Source organism: Rattus norvegicus, chromosome 5, assembly GCF_021556685.1.
Source record: "Rattus norvegicus strain SHRSP/BbbUtx chromosome 5, alternate assembly SHRSP_T2T, whole genome shotgun sequence".
Lineage (NCBI taxonomy): Eukaryota > Metazoa > Chordata > Mammalia > Rodentia > Muridae > Rattus > Rattus norvegicus.
This window is the reverse complement of record NC_141538.1, coordinates 62,078,982-62,101,245: the sequence shown is the minus strand read 5'-3', so window position 1 is coordinate 62,101,245 and position 22,264 is coordinate 62,078,982. Positions and strand designations below refer to the sequence as shown.

At 50.8% G+C, this 22,264-nt stretch overlaps 2 protein-coding genes and 1 long non-coding RNA gene across 30 annotated transcripts in view; 2 read left to right on the top strand and 1 right to left on the bottom strand.

Moving 5' to 3' along the window:
- The window catches only part of Cntfr (ciliary neurotrophic factor receptor), a 37,604-nt gene extending 35,894 nt beyond the window's left edge, over positions 1–1,710 (top strand). For all 3 annotated transcript variants that reach the window (NM_001003929.2, XM_087548919.1, XM_087548918.1), the window contains 3 exon segments: positions 295–475; positions 798–966; positions 1,060–1,710. In NM_001003929.2, coding sequence (NP_001003929.2) covers positions 295–475; positions 798–966; position 1,060 — 351 coding nt within the window. In that variant the 3' untranslated portion in view covers positions 1,061–1,710.
- A 5,329-nt stretch (positions 1,711–7,039) lies between these two features.
- Positions 7,040–21,254, bottom strand: LOC148005757 (uncharacterized). Of its 26 annotated transcripts, none has more exons than XR_015620813.1 (9): positions 21,006–21,194; positions 17,794–17,943; positions 17,399–17,468; positions 12,479–12,573; positions 12,286–12,369; positions 11,492–11,601; positions 10,248–10,442; positions 9,769–10,039; positions 7,974–8,169 (listed from the first exon to the last, which is right to left on the bottom strand). It is a non-coding gene; the product is annotated as an uncharacterized LOC148005757 (long non-coding RNA). The 26 variants fall into 26 exon arrangements; XR_015620815.1 differs by having other exon boundaries at positions 7,975–8,169; positions 9,769–9,966; XR_015620825.1 differs by having other exon boundaries at positions 7,975–8,169; positions 9,769–9,966; positions 10,327–10,442.
- Enho (energy homeostasis associated) lies at positions 20,464–22,261 on the top strand. The gene is given in 2 exon segments (NM_001282336.1): positions 20,464–20,612; positions 21,459–22,261. A coding segment is annotated over 1 exon segment (231 nt). The 5' UTR covers positions 20,464–20,612; positions 21,459–21,617; the 3' UTR covers positions 21,849–22,261.
- Positions 22,262–22,264: the final 3 nt, after the last annotated feature.

The window sequence follows — 22,264 nt, the reverse complement described above, 5'->3', positions numbered from 1 at the left end:
AGAGGAGGTAGCTCACCACCACACTGCTCCCAGCTACTGAGCAAAGTCGTGCTGGAGGCCTCCTTCGTGCCCGAGGCCCCTCCCCTAGGTCTCAGTCCTGATGTCTTTACTCTCCCACAGAGAGTGAGGGAAGGTCTTTCACTGCGGCCCTCACCCCACAGGAAGGCCCTCACTCCCTCCAGGGATATATTTGTGTCCCTCTCCCCAGATTATCTCTGCTCCCCTCGTGGGGTTGGGGGCTCACTTGACTCCAGAGCTGTCTCTTCCTACTCCGTCCCGTGACTGGGCCCGCAGGTGGAGCTCTCGGATGGCACAGCCCACACCATCACGGATGCCTATGCTGGAAAGGAGTACATCATCCAGGTGGCCGCCAAGGACAATGAGATTGGGACATGGAGTGACTGGAGTGTGGCTGCTCACGCCACACCCTGGACTGAGGAACCACGGCATCTCACCACTGAAGCCCAGGCCCCCGGTGAGCCTGCCTGTCTCCCCGCCCTGCCCGGCCCCGCCCCACTCCACCCTGTGCTTATGCCCTCCAGCTTCTCCTGGGAGCAGAGCCTCTGCCACAGACCCTCTCTGGCTGTCACAGACCTACCCATCTGCCCAATATTTGTGTCCTTGGTAGGGATTTCCGGGCGCGGGAGTCACCTATGAGCCTTATGGGTCACCTATGAGCAGGATGGGAGAGGCAAGCTAACCTCATGGGGAAGCAGCAACAGTGTAGCCTCAGGAAACCCCAGATCTGGGTGGGACCCAGCCCTGCCCCTGCCCTGAGTTTCCCCCATGCTCCCCAGAGACCACGACCAGCACCACCAGCTCCTTGGCACCCCCACCCACCACGAAGATCTGTGACCCCGGGGAGCTCAGCAGCGGCGGAGGACCCTCCATACCCTTCTTGACCAGTGTCCCTGTCACTCTGGTCCTGGCTGCCGCTGCTGCCACAGCCAACAATCTCCTGATCTGGTAGGCTGAATGAAGCTGGCGGCAGTGGGGAAGGAGGGCCTTAGGGATTCCACCTGCGCCTCAGCCCTCACAGCCCCCTGCCTGTCTCCCCAGAGCCCTGCATCCCATGAGGACACGCCAGACGCCTACAGAGGAGCAGGAGGCCGGAGCTGAGCCTGCAGACCCCGGTTTCTATTTTGCACACGGGCAGGAGGACCTTTTGCATTCTCTTCAGACACAATTTGTAGAGACCCCGGCAGGCCCGGGCCTGCCGTCCGTCCCCCTAGCCTCATCACACCAAGCCGGCTCTCCTTTCCACCCAGAGAGGAGGGCCATGCAGCTAACCCACCCACCAAAGACCCCTCTCATCTTACCCCTCGGGCTGGACCCTCCAACGCCAGCGACTCCCAGGAGCCCTTGGGGGAACCTGAGGGGAGCCCCCACCCCATATCTACAGTTTCCCCCTCCTGCCCCAGCCTCCTGTCTGTCCCAGGGTCTCTGTTGCACCATCAGATTATAAGCTCCTGACACTGGGGGGGCCCAGCCATCCCCTTCCCCCCGGTGCCCACACTTTTCAGTCCCTCCACCTCTGCCCCTGTTTTGTACGACCCTCCATTGGCCCTTTCCTACCCCCAGTATTTAATGTCCTGTCAGTCCCTTCTAGTCTGACTCAATGGTAACTTGCTGTATTTGAATTTTTTATAGATGTATATACATGGGAGGGAGGGGTAGGGAGTTCTCATTAAACGTCACCATTTCATGAGACCTTGGAGTAGAACCACTCTTCCGAGGACCCCTGCCCTGAAGGCATGGAAAGAGAGAGAAATCAGGCTGGGGAACATGGGAGGAGGTTCAGCTTCCAGGCCATAATCATGAAGGATAATCCTCTAGACTTCCTAAGGGTTTGGGCTTCTCTGGAGTATGCAGCCAAGGGCAAACTTGTGGGAAATGGGTCCAAGTACAGGGTGGACCCACATGGGGGTATTCAGTCATTTGTAGAAGCTGTGCTTGTAGGCTCTGGCTGGACTGAAGGCTGTTTCTGAGTCATACTCAGAGCTACCTTCTAGGAGTGCCCAGGCAGAAGGCATTGTCCCAAGGGATCAGCAGGTCAGGACTAGTACTCAGCCAGGCCACAGAGGTTCAGAGCCCAGTGTCCTGGGCCTGACCAAGCAAGATGGCAGGCTGAAGACAGAGGCTTCCTAGGACATGCATAGGGATTGAAGTTGGGCTTCAGACATGGAATTAGGCAAGGTTAAGCCCCAGATTTTGATTATGTATATATAGTACTCGAGGTAGAGAGGCTCTGGGCTTTGTTCTAGCTCCATACACTCCAGCCCCTAAACTGGGCTCTAAGTTCTGACTTCTGGCTGCCCCATCAAGGTTGGAGGTCCAATCGCAGCCAGGTGAGGTGGCGGCACATTCATTAATCCCAGCACCTGGGAGGCAGAGGCAGGAAGATCTGTGTGAGTCTGAGGCTAGCCTGGTCTCATAGTGAGTTCCAGGACAGCCAGGACTATGTAAAGAGACCCAATTTTAAGGTTCGATTTCTCTCACAGAAGTCACTTTACTAGATAAAGCTCCTTTGCTTGAAATTGCCCAGAGCTAGAGTGAGGTCGACAGACTTCTGATGTAGAACGGGAAGAGGCCCGAGTCCTAGCCTGGGAAGATGGCTTGGCCTTTCTCTGCATACTTAAAGGGAGGTGTAGTCAGAGCCACATCCACCAGTGTCTACTGTAGTCCACACTCCCATAGCAGGTGCTGGATGCCAGCAAGAATCCCCGATGTTACCACAATGGCACCTTTCTCAGACCAGGCGCTTTTCAGTAACTTTGTCAGGCCCACATGGGACCACGCCCAGGAGGGAGATTACAGCACCTGAAGCATTGGTGGATCCACTAGACATTGTACAGGCAAGGGACTGAGGAGTGAGGATTGCCTGTCCTCCAGGCTGGAAGAGAGAGAATGTCCAAGGTAGGGACTTGTGGACAGAAATGCTTGACCCAGAGCAACCTGTGGCCTTTCTGTTTGCTTGTTTGTTTTCAAGATAGGGCCTCACTATGCAGCTCTGGCTATCCTGCAACTCACTGTGTAGATCAGGCTAGCCTCAAACACACAGAGATCCACCTACCTCTGCCTCCTGAGTGCCAGGATTTAAGGCATGTACCACTATGCCTGCCTAACCTGTGGCTTTTCAAACCACGGGAACCTGTAGCTCCCTGAGCACAGAGAAGGACTCCCAGAGTGGACATCCCAAGAAGTAGCCATGGACCTGTACTTGCACCCTGAATTCCCCTCCACCCCCCGATCTGCCTGCTGCTTTAGGCCCTGTGAGGTGTGGCTCAGGCTCAGTCCAGCAAGGTCATAGAGAGATCAGGGGTTACCAACTCTCCTGCCAAGAATATCATGTCCTTGTAATGTGTTAGAACCTTGCTCCTTGTCTGTCTTTAAGGTGGGTGGCCTGAAGTTAGAGGGTGTCTAGCCTGTGTTGCCTTTCTGACTTGAGAGCCTTGGTCAGCCCTGACCCACCCACCGCCCACCCAGGGCTTGGGCATCAGCAATCTGGCCTCCATTAGCAACATGGGAAAGCAATTAAGTTGGGCCTGTGGAGGAGGGGGCAGAACGAGGAAAGGGAGCCTGCTCGAGCCTTGGGGGCTGATGGAGGGAAGAACTGGGGTATCTCCCTGCCCCCAACTTCAAGGGATCACCCTTGTTCTAAGCCCTTCCGGTCAGTGTCATTGACTCTGAGGGTGGTTGTCTCTCCTTACAAGTCTGTCCTCTCAACCTCATATGCCATTCACTTTCGAGGGTCTTGTCTACTGACAGCCACTGCCTCCCATGAGGAGAGTCTCTCTACAACCCTTTGCAAAGGTAGTTCTGGGGAGCCTGGCATGATATAAGCATCGGTTCTTGGAGCTAAAACAGAACTCAGAGAATCAAAACATTTCCGAGGGGGCCAGTTCCTCAGTCTGTGTGCAGTGGCCCCAGTGGACCAGCCCTTCAGACATTAATTAGTTCTATTTGCTCCCCAAGGTGCCCTGGGAATGGGATACCCCTCTATGTCTTTATCTATCTATACTTGGCTCCAGGATCTCTCCTCCCATTGGTGGCTGTGTTGTATGCTTAGAACTCTAAACCCCTCCACCCCTCTCCTCTCTGACCTGATTCCTGTCTCTATATTTGTCTCTTTCCTATTCATGCCTCTAAATAAGTACTTTGTCCTGGTCCTGGGCTCTCTCTTTTTAAACTTATTTTGTTTTAATTAAACACACACACACACACACACACACACACACACACACACACACACACACACGCACGCATACACACAAGACTGTGGAGTCAGAACCCCTGGAACTGGAATTACAGGCAATTGTGAGCTGCGTGGCGTGAATGCTGGGAAAAGAACTCAGGTCCTCTGAAAGAGCAGCACACAGTCTTAACCGCTGAGCCGTCTCTCTAGCCTCTGGTCCTAATCTTGGTATCTCTGCATGTCTCTGTCTCACTCCTATCTCTCTCCTCTTCTGTCTTTTGTCTCTTCTTGGTGTTCTTTACCCTCTTGGTCTAACTCTTGCTCTCTAACTCCTTCCTTTTCCCAGCTTCTCATCTATCTCCTCCCTCCCTCCTCCCCTCCCTCCCTGCCTCCTTCCTTCCCCTGCCTATGTCCAGCTCAGTCTTGCTCCCTCTTCCCAGACTGAACCCCTCCTCTTTGGCCTCCCTCTGAGTTCCTACCCAACATCCAGACCTAGTCTGTGGCCCTTGCTCTTCTCTGGCTCAAGCCAGGGTCTGTTCTAGATTCTGCTGCCCCCTCTCGGCCACGTGCCTGCCCTTCACCCCTGTTCTGAGGCCAATGGCTACCAACAGAAGAATCCTGTGTCTGCATCCCGGCAGCTAGGCAGAGCAGAGGTTAACTATCAGGCAACACTCCTTCTGGGCAGCCCTGAGAGCTCCCAAGATAGGACCTCACTATGCAGCTCTGTAGTAGGGCACTTACTACCTGTGTAGGCTGAGATTCAAGATTCGTTGTCACAAGGAGAGAACAGAGTGCTCGGCTCTGAGGCCCCGCGCTGTCCTGAACCCCTGTATATCATAGCCTTGGGCCAGCATGCCCACTGTATCCACAGCCAAGAGCGCCCAACCTCTAGAAGGTTCCACCTCTCTGACAGCTAAGGGCTAGAGCCATGTAGGAAGGAAGGATTGGGGTATAACTCTCTCCACTTTCACCTCCCCTCAGAGGTGAAAAAAGGCCTGTGCAGAGCAGCAGGAGAGACCTTATCTGCTAATGACACCCTGAGGGGGAGGGCTAACTACCAGTGAACCGTGGGAGAGGCCTGGGTAACGGGATCCCTTTGAAGGGAGGCTAGTAGGGCACACATGTTCCAGAAGAAGGTCTGAAGGGTCCTGGCTGAGGACACTGATCAGAAGATGCTGTGTGTCCGAGGAATGAGAGCTCCAACCGGTCCTGGTTTGCCTGGGGTTTTCCCAGGTTTAGTACTAAATACCTCAAACCTTAGAAAACCCATCCCAGGCCAAGTGGAACAAGTAGCCGCTCCATCTGCAACAGCTCTGCTGCCCATGCCTGTCTTAGAGGGTCCTAACCTGCTCCAGGCCAGAGACTGGATTAACAGGCCAAGGAGGCGGACAGAATACTTCCAGGACAGCGGCTTGGGGAGTGGCCACCAGGGGGCAGAGCAGGTTCTTAGGAGACTCAGGCAATGGCCCCAGAGAGAAGCTGGGCCGTTTGGGGCTGTGTACAAAGGGTATAGGCACAGCAGCAACTGGTACTGTGGCACTGTACGCAGCCACACAGTGCTGGTGATAGGTGACTGGGTGTACGGGGTGCATCTGTGTGGTGTGTTTGTAGCTTGTCCAATATGGCCACTGACGAGGCGTTTGCTGTAGCCATTGAAAGACAGCAGGAACACCAGAGGAATTTAGAGGAAACCCTTAACTCCCCCCTAAAAGTGACGCACAGGGAAGGTCAGTGCATGGCAGTGAGGGAGGGGACCTTTCAGAAGTCCAGTGTCCCTCTGTGACCCCTTAACAGAGGCAAGAAGAACATAGTATATCTCCCATGGTGTGGACTGCTGTTCAGGGAGCTTAAACTAAAGCTGTAAGACTGCAATGTGCTCCCCCTTCAGTTGGAGCAGATGTCTGATAGGATCCTGGGAGGACCAATGCCCAAGCATTAGAAAGGCCCGGCCAGGTCACCTTGAGGTGGTATGGCAGACCAAGAGCCACAGCTGTTTTCCAGGGGAAGAAATTGGTTGGCACAGAGGGAAGGGTCTGTTAAGCAGGAGCCATGACAGGAAGTGGTTAAGAGGAAAAGAAACACGGGGTCTTTGGACACAAACGCCACAGGCCGGAAGGAGAAAGGCAGAAGCCTGAGGGAAGGAGGGGAGGAAGGGGACCTGAAACAGAACATACGCACATTCACACCAGCCTAGGAGAAAAGATAGCCAAGGGAGGAAAAGCATGTTCCCCACAAGTTCTTCCGGAGGTAGGTCTTATTAATAGTATAAAATCAATGGGACACAAGAACCCAAGGACAAGGTGGTAAAACAGAACGATGTGAACGGTGGGGATGGGGAGGACAGAGGGAAGTCATACAGGGTCCGAATAGTTGCAGGTGGAGCAAATAATTCAGAAGCAGGAGCGTGTGCAAATGACACAGTGCAGGAGTGGTGCCGAGGAAAGGCTGGGGGTGTGAGCTGGCGGGAAGAGGTGAGGCCAGGGAAGCACCCGGCAGGTAAAAGACTGGAACCCATGAGCATAGCCTGGAGCTTACAAAGGTAAGCGGTGTCTTTGGAGGCCTCAGGGTGAGCACAACCGCAAATGATGGGTTACTCAGTAATGTGGAGGCTGGGGTTGCGAACCTTTCTAGAAAAACAAAACCCTGAAACCTCAGGGCCAGGTTGTGGCTCAGTTGGTGAAGTGTTTGCCTGAGTGAGTGAGGCCCTAGGATCAGCCTCCAGCATTGCTTAAGCCAAGCCTGCAATCCCAGCCTTTGGGAGGGTTGGGAGGTCAAGACCATCCTCGGCTACACAGAGAGTTCGAGGCCAGCCTGGGATACATGAAACCTTGTGGGTTTTGTTTTTGTTTTTTTTTTTTTAAGACAAAAATCCAGTCAGCCAAGAAATTAATCAGAACCACAACTGAAGGGAGGAATTGCTGTAGAAAAGGGCTGGCAGGGATGTTAATTCCATTTAGGTTAAGATTAAACTGTGGGAATTTTAGTTGCAGAACAAAATGTAAATATTATAAATCTTGATAAAATAAAAACAACGTTGGCAACATACTCTGGGGAGGAGAGGAGGGTGCAGGGACGACGGCACTAATCACATTTTCTTTCACAGTGCAGAGGCAATTAATAGTGTTTAAAACTGAAACATGCCGGTTAAATCCCTACTCTTAATCAAAAGCGTTTTTCTAAATTCAAGAGAGGTCTTTTAAGAGCGACTGCTTTTGGAGGTGAGGAGATAATTCAGCCTGAGCTCATTTGCTGCAGTTTTACTCATTTCTTTTCCTGGTTAAGTTCAAGTAAAAGTACATTTTCTACTTTTGGTTTAAAAAAAAAAAAAGAGTCAGACACAGCATGTGCAATTACAACTGTATGGAGTTGCTCCCACAGCACTGCTCTGTCTGTCTGTCTCCTTCAGTGCTTCTGTGTACGTATATGCTAGCCGAAGGTAAGAGCAGCCATTTCTTTTTTTTTTTTTTTTTTTGGTTCTTTTTTTCGGAGCTGGGGTTTAGCAGCCATTTCTAAGTGGTGACACTGACTTGCAATTCTGAAACATCACCTACGACTTTAATAATAACCTTTTTGGTGTATTTAAAAGTGTCTGTCTAGGCCAGACATGGCAGCAACTGCCTTTATTCATTTTTTTTCTTTTTTCTTTTTTTCGGAGCTGGGGACCGAACCCAGGGCCTTGCGCTTGCTAGGCAAGCGCTCTACCACTGAGCTAAGTCCCCAACCCCTTCATTATTTATTTATAATAGACTTATTTATTTATTTTTATGTTTACTTTTTTTAAAAGAAGCATTTATTTTATGTATGCGAGTGCACTGTTGCTGTCTTCAGACACACCAGAAGAGGACATCGGATCCCATTATAGATGGTTGTGAGCCACCATGTGGTTGCTGGGATTTGAACTCAGGACCTCTGGAAGAGCAGTCGGTGCTCGTAACCTCTGAGCCATCTCTCCAGCTCAGTATGTGCTTTTAATCCTAGAAATCAGGAAGCAGAGGCAGATGACCAGATTAGTCTACATAGCCATATTTGGACCATCTAGTGCTACATAGTGAACCCTATCATACACACACACACACACACACACACACACACACACACACACACACACACACACGGAAAATGACAACTTAACTTCAGAGTCCCGGGCTTAAATTTCAGGCTAACTAGATGGCATTAGAGGCATTTTGTTGTGAAATAACATGCCACCCTCCTGCCGTAGGCTGAGTAACGGTGCCCTGTGTGTCCACGTCTAAAGTCTCAGAACCTGTGATCATCAGGTGAGAAAAGAACTTGGAAGGCTGATTAAGACAAGGATCTTGAGATGGGAAGACTGTTCTGATTACCCAGATGGGCCTGAGAATCCCAAGGGTTCTGAATGAAAAGAGGAAGAGGGAGGGACTTGGAGAAGGGGCTGGAATGGTGAAGCAAAGTTTGGAGTGGCATGCTCTGAATTCAGGTTGTCAGGTCCGGCAGTAAGCGCCTTTACCCTCTGAGCCGTCTCAGCAGCCTCATACACTTAGTTTTTATAGGACAGAGAAACTTGATTTTGTACACCTGAGCACACACAGCATTAGGCTCGGTGTTAGTGGAAAAACACCAGTGGGGAAATATTGAGACTATAATGAGGCAGAAAGCATCCCCTGCCTGAGGAGGGCACAGCATGAGGAATGATGGGCAGACGGCAGTCCTCTGTGCTGCATGCTGGGCTGGGTGGGGGTTGGGGCTGCAGAAGAGGTGGGCCACATGCCTTAAGTTTTGAAAGTTGAGCTGGGAGTCTGAAGGTTTTTTTTTTTTTTCCCCCTTTTCTTTTTTTCGGAGCTGGGGACCGAACCCAGGACCTTGCGCTTGCTAGGCAAGCGCTCTACCACTGAGCTAAATCCCCAACCCCGAGTCTGAAGGTTTTGCTGACAGTTTCAGGGCTCAGGGCTGGGGGAACAGGTCAGCTTCATACTCTCTGAGCACAGGAACACAGGGAAGGAGAAGCAGGTGGCCATCAGGGCAGCTGCTGGGAGCAACGAGAAATCCTGGGAGAAGCTTTGATTGGAAGGCATGTAAAGTCACGTGCAGCTTTGGGCTGGAGATGTAGCTCAGTTGGTAAAAACCTTGCCTAGCATGCACAGAGAGCCCTGGGTGTTGCGGTGTATGACTGTAATCCCAATATTTGGGAACTGCACGTAGGAGGATTGGATGTTCAAGGACAGCCTCAGCTACTCAGTGCTTTTGAGGCCAGCCTGGCCTTCAAGGTAACCCAATAGCTCTTACTGTCAGCTCTGTGCTGTTGTGAGGACCAAAGTTCAAATCACTAGAATGTACATAAAAGCCTGACACAGTGTAATTCCAGCACTCCTACAGGAAGATGGAATCAGAGATAGAAACACCCCTGAAGTTTGTGGGTCAGCTAGCCTGGCAAATTCAACACCATAACAACAAAGACCCCGTCTAAGGTGGAAGCGAGAACCAACACATTCCAATAGGTCCACAGTCCTCTGTCCCCCGTTCAAATGAGCAACCATCCAACTACAGCAACAAAACGTTCAGCTTCTTCTATGTCCAGACAGGAGAAGGGCACTTACTGGAATACACATCCTAAATCTTAGGGAACAAAGATTTGGGAAGGAGAAAGGAGGAAGAGTTTCGTAGAATCTTGTCAACTTGGGGATAATAATATAATAGTCTCTCAGTCTCCTTAGAAAAGCAGTGTAATAATCTCCGCCTCTTGGTGGTGTTGTGAGGGTTTAATAAGATACCATGTAACGAATCTGGCACCACACCTAGCGGAGGGAAACACTGTAATTCGCAGGTCTTGATGACAACAGTAACAGCAGCAGCAACAGTAAGGAGCATCTGGGAGTTAGGGAGTGAGAACTGGGTTAGTGATAAAGCACTGTCAAAACAAAACAAAACAAACAAACAAAACAAACAAAAAAAACGGGTGCGGAAGCTATGCAGAGAAGCTCGCTGCAGACTGGAGAAGGGGTGTGGGGGGAGGGAACAGGAAAGCGCATGGACCTAGAGTCAGGACAAAGCAGCAGATTTAGGTTCAAATAAAGACCCCATCATTTGTTGCTATGGGGTCTTGGGAAAACTCCTTGGTTGCCTGGGGCCTTGGTTTCCTTATCTGTTCCTTCCACCTGGCTTGCACGAAGGAGAGTATCTCCAAGGGATGGAAATCGCCAACAGGATACAGGTGCTTCGTAAACATGTTGTTTTCGTAGGGAGATTGAATGTTCACAGAGAAGGAGACTGCCTGGAAAACAAGAAAGGACAGTTTCAAAAAGGTATAGTCGGCTTCGAGGTTGCCAATTAGTCAACAAAGATAAGGACTGAAAATGTTCACTGGAAATGACACAGAGATGACATTGACCTTGGTGAGCCGGCCTCGGGGTTGGTGAGAGGAGAAGGCTGAGGTGGGGTCGGTGGCAGGGTGAGGCCCTGGGCAGCTCTGGGCATGGAAAAGCAGATGACAACATTGCAGCAGAGAGGGCCAGAGAGGTGGGCAGGGCTGAAGAGCATCGAGTAGGCGTACTTGGGGCGGTAATAGGGTTTGGAGAAGGGACGTCAGAGCACAGAGCAAATCTGCCTATTCCAGAATGAAGCAGCTCCAACCTACCATGCCCCTACAAAGGGGAGGACCAGGATCAGCTCTAGCCTTGGGACTCTTTGTTCTCTACACAAAGCTTCCCTGTCTGGGTACAATCTCAGGCTCTAGGTGCTCTCAGGGCACAAACTTGGGTCATTCAACTGAGGCCAGGCACCTCCTCTCCCTGCCCTACTTTCTGTTGTGACTTGGGAAACATTGAAATGGCTGCTGTCTTCTGCCCCGGCTTTAGTTTCTGACCTTGATCCTGCTTGCCCGGATCTGCATAACCCAGGAGAGGTGGATGATAGCATCAAATGGCTTCTGATTATTTCTCTCCTCCTGGCTCCTTGCAACCAGTAAGAAAATTTAGATTTCACTTAAGAATTATTCTTACTGATGGATTGGTTGATTATGGGGTAATAGGTATCAGGACTACAGTGTTCTCAAATCGATATGATAATGAGGGACTGAGTAAGCTGGTGGACAGAGGGGCAGTGGGCTTCTCTTAAACCCAGCTTGAGAAAGGCCAGTGAGATGGCTCAGTGGGTAAAGACACTTGCCCTCAAGTCTGATGACCTAAGTTTGATGCCCAGAACCACAGGCTGAAGGAGAGAACCAACTCCCCCAAGTTATATGTATGTGTGTGCACTCACATACTCACACTAAAAACACACTATCCATTCATGCATAGTACATACATACATATATATGCTTACATAGAAACACAGTAATCCAGTGTGCAGACCTGGGAGTCTGTTTTAGGTGACAGCAAAGCAATTACTTTAGTAGTCTCTTGCCTCATCTGAGATCTTGGGCCAGATAAAGCCTTTGAAGATACAATGATAAAAGTCAGGGTATCCAACATGGGTGGTCTGCAAGCGGCTAAGGGGGCCGTGGATGCTTTGAATGTGGAGAAGGGGGTTTGTTCTACTCTTGACCTCAGATTGCTAGGAGTTGGACAATTATGTTTCCTTGCCGAGTTGCAGATGCTGTTATTTGCTTCTCTCTAATTAAGGAACCGAGTTACCAGCAATCAGGCCTTGGGTGCACTGAGCTGCCAGCCGTTGGGAACCCCTACTTGATCTTCCTAGACTGATGGCCAAATGGCACAGCACCTCGATGTAAAGTCGTTGGCCAGAGCGTGATAAAGGGAGAACGTTATTCCAGGACAGGATAAAAAGGCCCATTCCTCTGTTTCTTCTGTAAGTCCAAAGGCATGGAAAGGGGCTGAGAGAAATCACTCAGAAGCTTGACCAGACAGTGGGTCTTCTTGGTATTTCAGGGAATGTGGCTCCACTAACTTCTTGTGTTTCTGTAGAGTGCAGGAATAGAAATATGTTGTGTTGGGGTTGGGGATTTAGCTCAGTGGTAGAGCGCTTGCCTAGCAAGCGCAAGGCCCTGGGTTCAGTCCCCAGCTCCGGGAAAAAAAGGAAAAAAGGAGAAATATGTTGTGTTCATGCCTGTCTTCATTCAGACAGCTTTTCTGTCTGGAAAATTTTTTAAGTCTTACCTTTGGAAATAAAAATTAGTTTTGCCCTCCCCTCATCCTCGAAATCTTGTCAGGCAGGTTGGTGTACTCTGGACAGGTGGATCTCTGTAGATTTAAGGTCAGTTTGGTCTCCTTACCAGGCTCCAGGCCTGTCAAGATTGCATACTGATACCCTTTCCAAAAAAGAAAGAAAGAAAAGAAAAAGAAATCCTACCTCCACATGGGGGTGGGGAGAGATCAGAAATGACTGAATTTTCAGCGTCTCTGGAAGCTTGTCCGCAAGCATGGTTCTTCACCCATGAGAGACTCCTGTGTCAAAGGGAATAACAGAAATAAATTGAAAATGACTAAAGTTGACTAATATTTCTGGTTCCCTTTCCTTCAGAGCACCAGGAAGATTGATTTCCTGTGTTCTTTGGTGTCAGGTTTGGCGATGAGATTTGATCAATACAATGACAATGAAAGCCAGCGTGTGCTTGCTTTTGTTGTTTGTTTGATACGATGTCTCAGGTAGCCCAGGCCGGCCTTAAACATGATATGTAGCTGAAGCTGGCTCTAGAATCCAAGTCCTCCTGCCTCTGCCTCCTGAAGTGCTGGGATTAGATGCCCAGAGGATGCTTTTCCTTGTTTGCCCAGGAGCAGCAAACCCATCCTGGGAGGAAGATGGCATCACACCTGTAATCCAAGCACTCGGGAGGCTGAGACTGGAGGACTTCTGCAAGTTTCAGGCTTACATGGGCTACAGAGTAAGACCCTGTGTGAATGGTAGAACCCCCTGAAGTCTGGTCCTCTAGTGACCACAGTGAGAGGGACTTCTCCATCCAAGCCTGGCCATTGCTGGAACTACAGTATGAGGAAGAAATGTGTCTGTGTTGTTTGAAGACAATGAAATATGAGAGCTGTTTATGACAATTCTGCCTCCTCGCTAGGCTTGATTGACAAAGGTAGGAAGCAGGCTGACATAGGGCTTGGCTTTCTGCTGTCGTTGGTAGAAACACAAGTGTCCAGCTTTGAGGCCGGTAGTGGCCACAGCCATAGTTTCCCAGAGATTGCAATAATGAGTTCCTACCACAGGAGTGCCGTGGAGCTTTTAAGATTGGCCAGCAATTGAGCTCAGAGCAGCAATGGCTGAGGTTTCCTCACTGAGCTGTGTGGATGACTGTGTGTAGGCTGTGTGGATGGCTGTGTGTAGGCTGTGTGGATGGCTGTGTGTAGGCTGTGTGGATGGCTGTGTGTAGGCTGTGTGGTTGGCTGTGTGGATGGCTGTGTGGATGGCTGTGTGTAGGCTGTGTGGATGGCTGTGTGGATGGCTGTGTGGATGACTCTGTGTCTAGTAGGCTGTGTGGATGGCTGTGTGTAGGCTGTGTGGATGGCTGTGTGTAGGCTGTGTGGTTGGCTGTGTGGATGGCTGTGTGTAGGCTGTGTGGATGGCTGTGTGTAGGCTGTGTGGATGGCTGTGTGGATGGCTGTGTGGATGGCTGTGTGGATGACTCTGTGTGTAGGCTGTGTGGATGGCTGTGTAGATGGCTGTGTGGATGGCTGTGTGTAGGCTGTGTGGATGGCTGTGTGGATGGCTGTGTGGTTGGCTGTGTGGATGGCTGTGTGGTTGGCTGTGTGGATGGCTGTGTGGTTGGCTGTGTGGATGGCTGTGTGGATGGCTGTGTGGATGGCTGTGGTTGGCTGTGTGTATGGTTGGCTGTGTGGATGGCTGTGTGGATGGCTGTGTGGATGGCTGTGTAGATGGCTGTGTGTAGGCTGTGTGGATGGCTGTGTGGATGGCTGTGTAGATGGCTGTGTGGATGGCTGTGTGGTTGGCTGTGTGGTAGGCTGTGTGGATGGCTGTGTGGATGGCTGTGGTTGGCTGTGTGTGTGGTTGGCTGTGTGGATGACTGTGTGGATGGCTGTGTGGATGGCTGTGTAGATGGCTGTGCAGTATGGCTGTGTGGATGGCTGTGTGGTAGGCTGTGCAGTATGGCTGTGTGGTAGGCTGTGCAGTATGGCTGTGTGGATGGCTGTGTGGTAGGCTGTGCAGTATGGCTGTGTGGATGGCTGTGTGGTAGGCTGTGCAGTATGGCTGTGTGGATGGCTGTGTGGATGGCTGTGGTTGGCTGTGTGGATGGCTGTGTGGATGGCTGTGTGGATGGCTGTGTAGATGGCTGTGTGGATGGCTGTGTAGATGGCTGTGTAGATGGCTGTGTAGATGGCTGTGTGGATGGCTGTGTAGATGGCTGTGTAGATGGCTGTGCAGTATGGCTGTGTGGATGGCTGTGTGGATGGCTGTGCAGTATAGCTTATGTCCTACTCCTAGAACCTTTGCCTCAAGACCATTTCCATTTCCCCTAACAATTCTCAGCTAAATAATCTCTTCTAACAAGTCCCTTCCATGCTCTAACTACCCAGTGTAGATTCTATTATTTGTGAAAAAGAACTCTGGATGAAAAAATTACTATATTTTTTTAAAAGTTCATATCTTATCAATTACAAAAGGCAAGTTAGTTTGTGAATTCCTAAAGGGAAAAAGGCACTAAGAGGCCACTACTTGAAAAATGCTTCCTGATTCCAAAGTTGTTTGACCTGGGGGACAGAAAAGCCCTTTAGAATCAATAAAATACTTTCTTAGCAAATGGGATTTCCCCAATGAAATTGCTAAGTTGTTTATTATTGTTTAATTTATTGAGCTTTTGCATTTATATGGTGGTGGTGATGGTGATAGTGGTGGTAGTGGTGATGGTGGTGATGGTGGTGATGGTGGTGGTGGTGATGGTGGTGGTGGTGATGGTGATGGCAGTGATGGTGGTGGTGGTGGTGGTGATGGTGGAGGTGATGGTGGTGATGGTTTGTGTGCATGAGCATTCCAAAACATGTGGAGATGAGAGGACAATTTGAAGGACTTGGATTCCTTCCTTCCATTATGTGGGTCCCAGGGATCCAGTTCAGGTCATCAGACTTTTCAAATGCTTTTTCGACGTCTCTGTCTCTCTCTCTCTCTCTCTCTCTCTCTCTCTCTCTCTCTCTCTCTCTCTCTCTCTCTCACACACACACACACACACACACACACACACACTGAGGGGGGGGCACTGTACCTATGTATTGTATCATCTGGAGAGGGATCTCCACACCTAATCCTCATAAATGCAGAAATCTGTGCTTGCTCAATCCCAGAACAATCCCCTAGATGTCAGAACAGTGTCCACCAGAACAGGGAACTCCTCCACCGCAGTCCTCTCAGAACACTAAGAAGGGATCTCCTCATTGTGAACTAAAGATACTCAGGCTGATGAAGGAACTTCACAACCAGAAAGTGAGTCAAGAAACAGATACCATGCGGTTGTCTAGTCTTATCATTTTATTATTCGTGGCCCAAAATATATAGAAAATGCTGTGAATTCGTGACCAAGAGAATGTTTCATTTTTACTCCATTTTAGTCTCTATTTTCCATCTCTAAATATTAGGACTCTTATTGTGGGAAGCCATTGGTTTAAAGGTAGTCAAAGTTACTCGGCTTAATAGAAGCCAGATTCATATTTCATGGGGACCCAACTAGATCATGAAGGGACATTACCCAGAGAATATATATTTGAACAGTGGGCCTATAAAATAACCTCTGGTGATAGTAGCTGAGTAGTCCCTCATTGGAAAGGAGGTGAATTGACATATATATGACAATATAATTGCAATTGTCAAATTGGTGAGACCTAAATCACCTGGGCATGGCTGTAGGGATGACTTCAATTAGGTTAACTGAGGTCAGAAGACTTGCCCACTGTGGGTGGCACCATTCTCTAGGCTAAGATTCTGGACTTTACAAAAAGAAGAGAGTAAGCTGAACACAATCATTTGTTACTTCTCGACTGTGATACAATATGGTTAGCTGCCTCAAGTGCTTGCTGCTGTGATTTCTCTATCATGATGGACTACAAATTCAAACTGAAAACCGAAATAAACTTTTCTCTTTTTAAAAAAGATGTATTTATTTTATGTATGTAAGTACAATGTCCCTCTCTTCAGACACACCAGAAAAGGGCATAGGATTCCATTACAGATGGTTGTGAGCCACCATGTAGTTGCTGGGAATTGATCTCAGGGCCTCTGGAAGAATAGTCAGTGGCTCTTAACCACTGAGCCATCTCTCCAGCCAAATAAACTCTTCTTTAAGTTGCTTTTCTTTGGGTAATGGTGGTGCATGCCTTTAATCCCAGTACTCAGGAGGCAGAGGCAGACCCATCTCTGTGAACTTGAGGTCAACCTGGTCTACAGAGCAAGTTTCAGGACAGCCAGGGCTACACAAAGAGAAACTCTGTCTTGAAAAATCAATAACAACAACCAAAAAAAAAAAAAGATTCTAGCTTTGAGTTGCTTTTGCCAGGGTGTTTTATTAACCCAAGGGTAACCAAGAAGTTGAGCTTTCTGTTAGTATAACACTTGAGATACTTAACATTTGCTTGTTTGTTTGTTTGTTTATCTATTTTCTCATTTGTTTCTTTTTTTAAAGATTTGTTTATTTTATTTATATGTTAGTATACTGTAGTTATCTTCAGACACTTCAGAAGAGAGCATCCCATTACAGACGGTTGTGAGCCACCATGTGGTTGCTGGGAATTGAACTCAGGACCTCTGAAAGAGCAGTCAGTGCTCTTAACCGCTGAGCCATCTCTCCAGCCCTTCTCATTTGTTTCTTGAGACAGGGTCTCGCTATGTCTCTTTGACTGTCCTGGACCTATGTAGACCCAGGTCAGCCTTGAACTCACAGAGATTGGCCCGCCTCCACCTCCCAAGTTCTTAGATTAAAGACCTGAGCCACCATGCCCTGCTAATACCCAACTTTTAAACAGAAAAGGGAAAGAGGGTCTGGCAAGATGACTCAGTGGGTAAATGTTTTTGCCACCAGGCCTGGTGATCCGAATTCCATCTCGAGCACCCACCTGTGGACCATGAGAACCAACTCCTCAACATTATCTTCTGACCTCAACCCCTCTGCCATGTGGCCCCTTCACATGCACACACACACTACACACTAAATAAATAAATCATACATACTTTCATGGATGTAATAAAAGAATCATAAACGTAATAAAACGCTTTAGAGTAGAAAGGTTTATTTTCACTCACAGTTTTGTAGGTGTCATGACTTACTGACTTGGTTGTTTGTGGGCTTGTGGCAAGGCAGCACTTCAGGACCAGAAGAGAGGGAAGCTATTTGCTTCTTCAGCCAGACAAGAAAAACAGGAAGAGATTTAAGCCTACCGTCCCCTCCAGGAGCAACCCCTTCTACCACCGCCACTGCCGCCGCTGCCGCCACTGCCACCACCACCACCACCACCACCACCACCACCACCACCACCACCACCACCACCACCGCTACCACCCCTTCCACCCCTGAAGTGAACCAACAGTTCCCACTGGGCCCTACCTCCTGAGGCTCGCACCACCCCGGGACCCAGCCTTTGGGGGCCATTCTAGACCCAAACTCTAGCACTTTGTGTGGATCTGTCTGGCAGACAAGGGGGCAGACAACACTGACTACTTGCCATTCTTCTGTTTCTTCACAGGGCTTCTGGAAGTCCTGCATCATGTGGCTATCATGTGGTTAACCCTTCAGCTCCCGAGTCTTGAGCACTTGATGAGTAGTCAAAAGTTGAGCAAATCCGAGTACTTTCTGAGGAATCTCAGACCGGATCCTAAAAGAAGCAGTGTTGACAGCAAGAGACACTCTCTCCTTGACCACCCGGAGTCTAGGTCTTGACAATAAAATTTTAGTGTCTGGAATTGTTCAGTCTTGTTTCCACCATGTGGACCAGGCGAATACTGGAGACCAGGTGAGAGTGAGGGCGACCAGGACGTGTGGCAGCTCTACTGGGGGCAGTTTCATCCAGTTCTGACTCCTTAAGTGAGCTCCTCTACTTTTTGACTTCACTCTCACCCTGCTGCAAAAACTCACTGGACTTCATTCCTGAACCTTGGTGCTGCTTATCCACGGCTGCTCAACAGCTCCACTAAAGCATTCTGGCTCACATTTGACATCTCCAAATACCACTGCCTTACTTCTTTGCTGAAACCTAATGTTTAAATTATGTTTATCTAGTAGGGGCAGCCGTGTGCTACATCCAGGATGTAGCGTGGAGGACCGGGGACAGCTCAGTGGAGTCAGCTCTCGCCCTCCACCATGTTGGTTCCAGGGACTGAACTCAGGTCATCAGGCTTGGTGGCAAGTGGTTCTTCTGGTTGAGCCATCTCAGCACCCCTCTTCTGTGCTCCTTATCTCAGGCCATTGCACCGCAGTGTTGCAGCTATAGCCAGTTACCTCAGCCTGTCCTCCTCTTCCTTCCTCTATCTTCTGCGTTCTGCCTACTGATGGGCCTCAGTAGCCCCAGAGCTCCTGCTCTGCCAAGGACGTTGTGTTAGCCTCCCCGTCAATGTGAAAGATAGGGGTAGCTTTCACTCTCAGATGCTTTCAAAACTCCTTTCCACCCAATGGCCCAAATCATCCTTCTAATTTCTGGCTATGATCACATCACTCCGATGATGCTCAAAATTCTTCAGTGACTCCCCACTGCTTCCAGGATGAAATCTGAACCCCTGCAGCTAGGTCACAAATTCACTGTCGTTTATACTCAGATGTGCGACCATATGTCTCTCTCTTCCCTATAACTGATCTGATCCTTCTCACAATGCCCCCACCCTGCTGGGTAACAGGAGGAAACTAAAATTAATCCATCCTGACGAACTCCACGGGGTCCGTAGTTTATTTTAGACAGTCTCTAACACAGTAGCTTTAGATGATTCAGCTGTTGAGATGACTTTACACTCCCCTTTCTCCTTTCTTGGAAGGAGGGGCCCTGCCCCTTAGCCACCTGGTCCTGACTTGTCAGCTGGCATCTGCTGGGATGTGGTTGGTATGGTATAAATGAATTAGTGAAAAAACCTAAGAAGTAGCTATTACTATGACTGTTTTATGGAGAAGAAAGCTGTGTTTAAGAGAGTTAGAAAGTGGAACCAGGAACCAACACCACTGTGACTCTAGAAGGCATTTTGCTGTGAGTGTAGTATTTCAGAGAGAAGTTAAGGCTGGGTGTGGGGCCATGGGTCTCTGATTAGCCATGGGCAATGTATGGTAGAAGGCACACGTAAAGACACTTAAGAATCACTGGAGGGCCAGAAATGTAGCTCCTTGGGTGTGTGAGCCCAGTGCCCTAGGTTAGGTCACTAGCACTGCCGCTTAAAGGACTGGGAGGGGAAAGGCCTACTTGACCGCTCCTGTCCAAGCTACCTTGGTCTCAGAACTGCTAGGATGGAGAGACAGGCGGTTCACGAGGCCTGTCTAGTTCAGTCAGAGCTGAGCCATTCTTCTGGTGTCTCCAGTTCCCTCCAGCAAGCAAAGCACACGCCTGTGACCAACGCTGGGTGAGAAATCAGTACAACGCAACAGGGGTCGTGGGTTTCCAGAGATCACACTGTTCTTAGGACTAGGGGCAATCTACAGGCTCTGTGAAGTGAAGAAGCGGGAATCTACACTCTGCTGGGAAAGGGATGTGTAGAAAGATAAGGGGTGAGGAGGGTCAGGCGTGGAGACACAAGGACTTTTACAGATAATAGAGACAGGCTTCTCCCAAATATAGAGGGGTGGACGCTGCACATGTTGGACGTGCATTCCAGGTGTGGAAGGTGCGAGAAATCCCTGCAAAAAAGGTGGCCTGGCCCTTCACCCTCTCAAGGGATGGATCAAAACAAAGTGGCCCCTATCTACCCCTCCTCTCACCCTTCCCAAACCCCTCCCTCCTTCTCTCCTGCACCAGGATGGTCGTGTCCCACCCCAGAGCACAACCAATGGCACGGGAACTTGGCCCGGACAGCCAATTGAACGGCGGCAGCGGCACAGAGATGGCTCCGCCCCCAAAGGGCCGCAGGCCGCTGGCCACTCACGAGGCGGGACTCTTCGCTGTTTTTGCTGCCCGCCGAGCTCAGCCGAGCTCAGCCGACTCCCTCCCGCCGCAGCCGAGCCCAGCCGAACGCAGCCGAGCCCAGCCGAACTCCTCGACGCTCCTGCCGCCGCCGCCCGAGTGCCGCCGAGCGAGCGAGCGAGCTAGCGGCCCTGGCCGCGGAGGAGGCGCCGCCCCAGGGGGAGGAGGTGCCCGCTCTCCGCAGACCGCCCGCGGCAGAGGCCGGCCCGGTCGCGCCCCGGCGGGAGCGGCCCGTAGAGGCTGCGCGGCCCAGGGGGAGGGCCCGGGGAGTGGACGTCGCCCCTGCCCGCCTCCCGCCGCCCCCCGCCCGCAGGCTCTCGAGCCTCAGTCGGCGCTGAGCATCCCGCTGTCCCGGACCCTCCCGCGGGCGCGCACCGGGCTCAACTCAGGTAAGGGGGGGGTGTCTCACCTACGGGTAGGGGGTCGAAGAACAGAGATCTTGGACGGATATGAAGAGACAGTGACCCACACAGAGACAGAGACACACAGCTTGGAGGAGAGATAGACACAAAGGCAGAGACACAAGCAAGACGCACAGAACCACCGATACCGACCCCATGGAGACGTGTCCCCGAGGGCAGAGGGACATGCAGTCGTGAAGAGAGACAGAGATACACCGAGAGACTGGTAGAAAAATGAGACATAAATGAAGCACTCAAGACACTCAGAAATAGGGACACAGAGAGGCAGTCACACACCTTCAAAGAGGTGTGTTTGCAGAGGCAAGGATGCAGATCCAGCAAGGGACAGAGGGACAGGAGGATGTATGTTCAGACACACACCTGACCTGGAGAAGCAAAGTCCCAGGGAAAGGTACACCAAGGCGCACAGCCTTGGGTATGCAGAACCCACACGTTCCTGCCAGGGCCTCCACAAAGTTCCCTCTGTGTGAGCTGGCACCTCTGCAGGTCTTCTGGACTGGCTGACTGCAGCCCTCAGAAAAGAGAGGATGCCCTAGCCACTAAAGTGATGGTCATAATCTTCCTCCTGGGCGGTAAGCCACCTCAGTCCCGCCCACCAACAGCATGTCTGAAGGCTAGAAGCTTGGTGGGCAGGGCCAGGCTATACCCACCAGTTCCAAGGAGAATAAGGTAGAGGCTGCCTGCCTACTCTAGCTTCCCCATTCTGGCTGCACCACAGCACCCAAGGGCTCAGAGCCAGGCCCTAGGGTGGAAGTGCTGGCTTTGTGGGGTACTTGAGCCTGCCGGGACTCAATGCTCTCTGTACTTCCCCAGGCTCAGGACTGCAGGTGGCCATCTTCACTGCCCAGAAGTCGTTGTGTGTGGACAGGACAGCCTCCTTGGAAAGTCGGCCACACCAGAGTTGTGCCTCGGCATGGGCCTTGCCACTGAGGCAGCTCCGCTGTCTGCGCTGGCCTGAGGGCGCTGCCTGTCATGGGGGCAGCCATCTCCCAGGGGGCTCTCATTGCCATAGTCTGCAACGGCCTGGTAGGCTTCCTGCTGCTGCTGCTCTGGGTCATTCTCTGCTGGGCCTGCCACTCTCGCTCTGCTGACGTCGACTCTCTCTCAGAATCCAGTCCCAACTCCAGCCCTGGCCCCTGTCCTGAGAAGGCGCCGCCGCCCCAGAAGCCAAGCCATGAAGGCAGCTACCTGCTGCAGCCCTGAAGGCCCCTGGCCTGGCCTGGAGTCCTGGACCTGAGAATACCTGAGTCAGAGCCTGGAATCGATCCCTGCATTCAGTCTGCCTGGGGTCCAGAATTTAGATCCAGTTGGTTTGAAGCTGGACCCAGCAGCCTAGAGTGTAACCAGCCTGGCTCCAAGAGAGGCCTGAGTAGCCCTGGAGAGATGGGCCTGGAGTGGGGGGTTAGGAGTTGGTGCTAGGGCCAGGACCGTCTGGACTCTGCTTCATCCCAAGGGCCAAGGGCTGAGTTCACACCTTTCCTAGGCTCAGCACCTCTGGGCTCGCTTGGCTGGGGAAGCAAACCGAAGCTCATGGCAGTAACAGGAGGGCATCCAGGCTGGGCCCCTTCTCTGGCCCTCCCACTGTTTGCTGGAGAATAAATGGAACGATGGCTGACCCT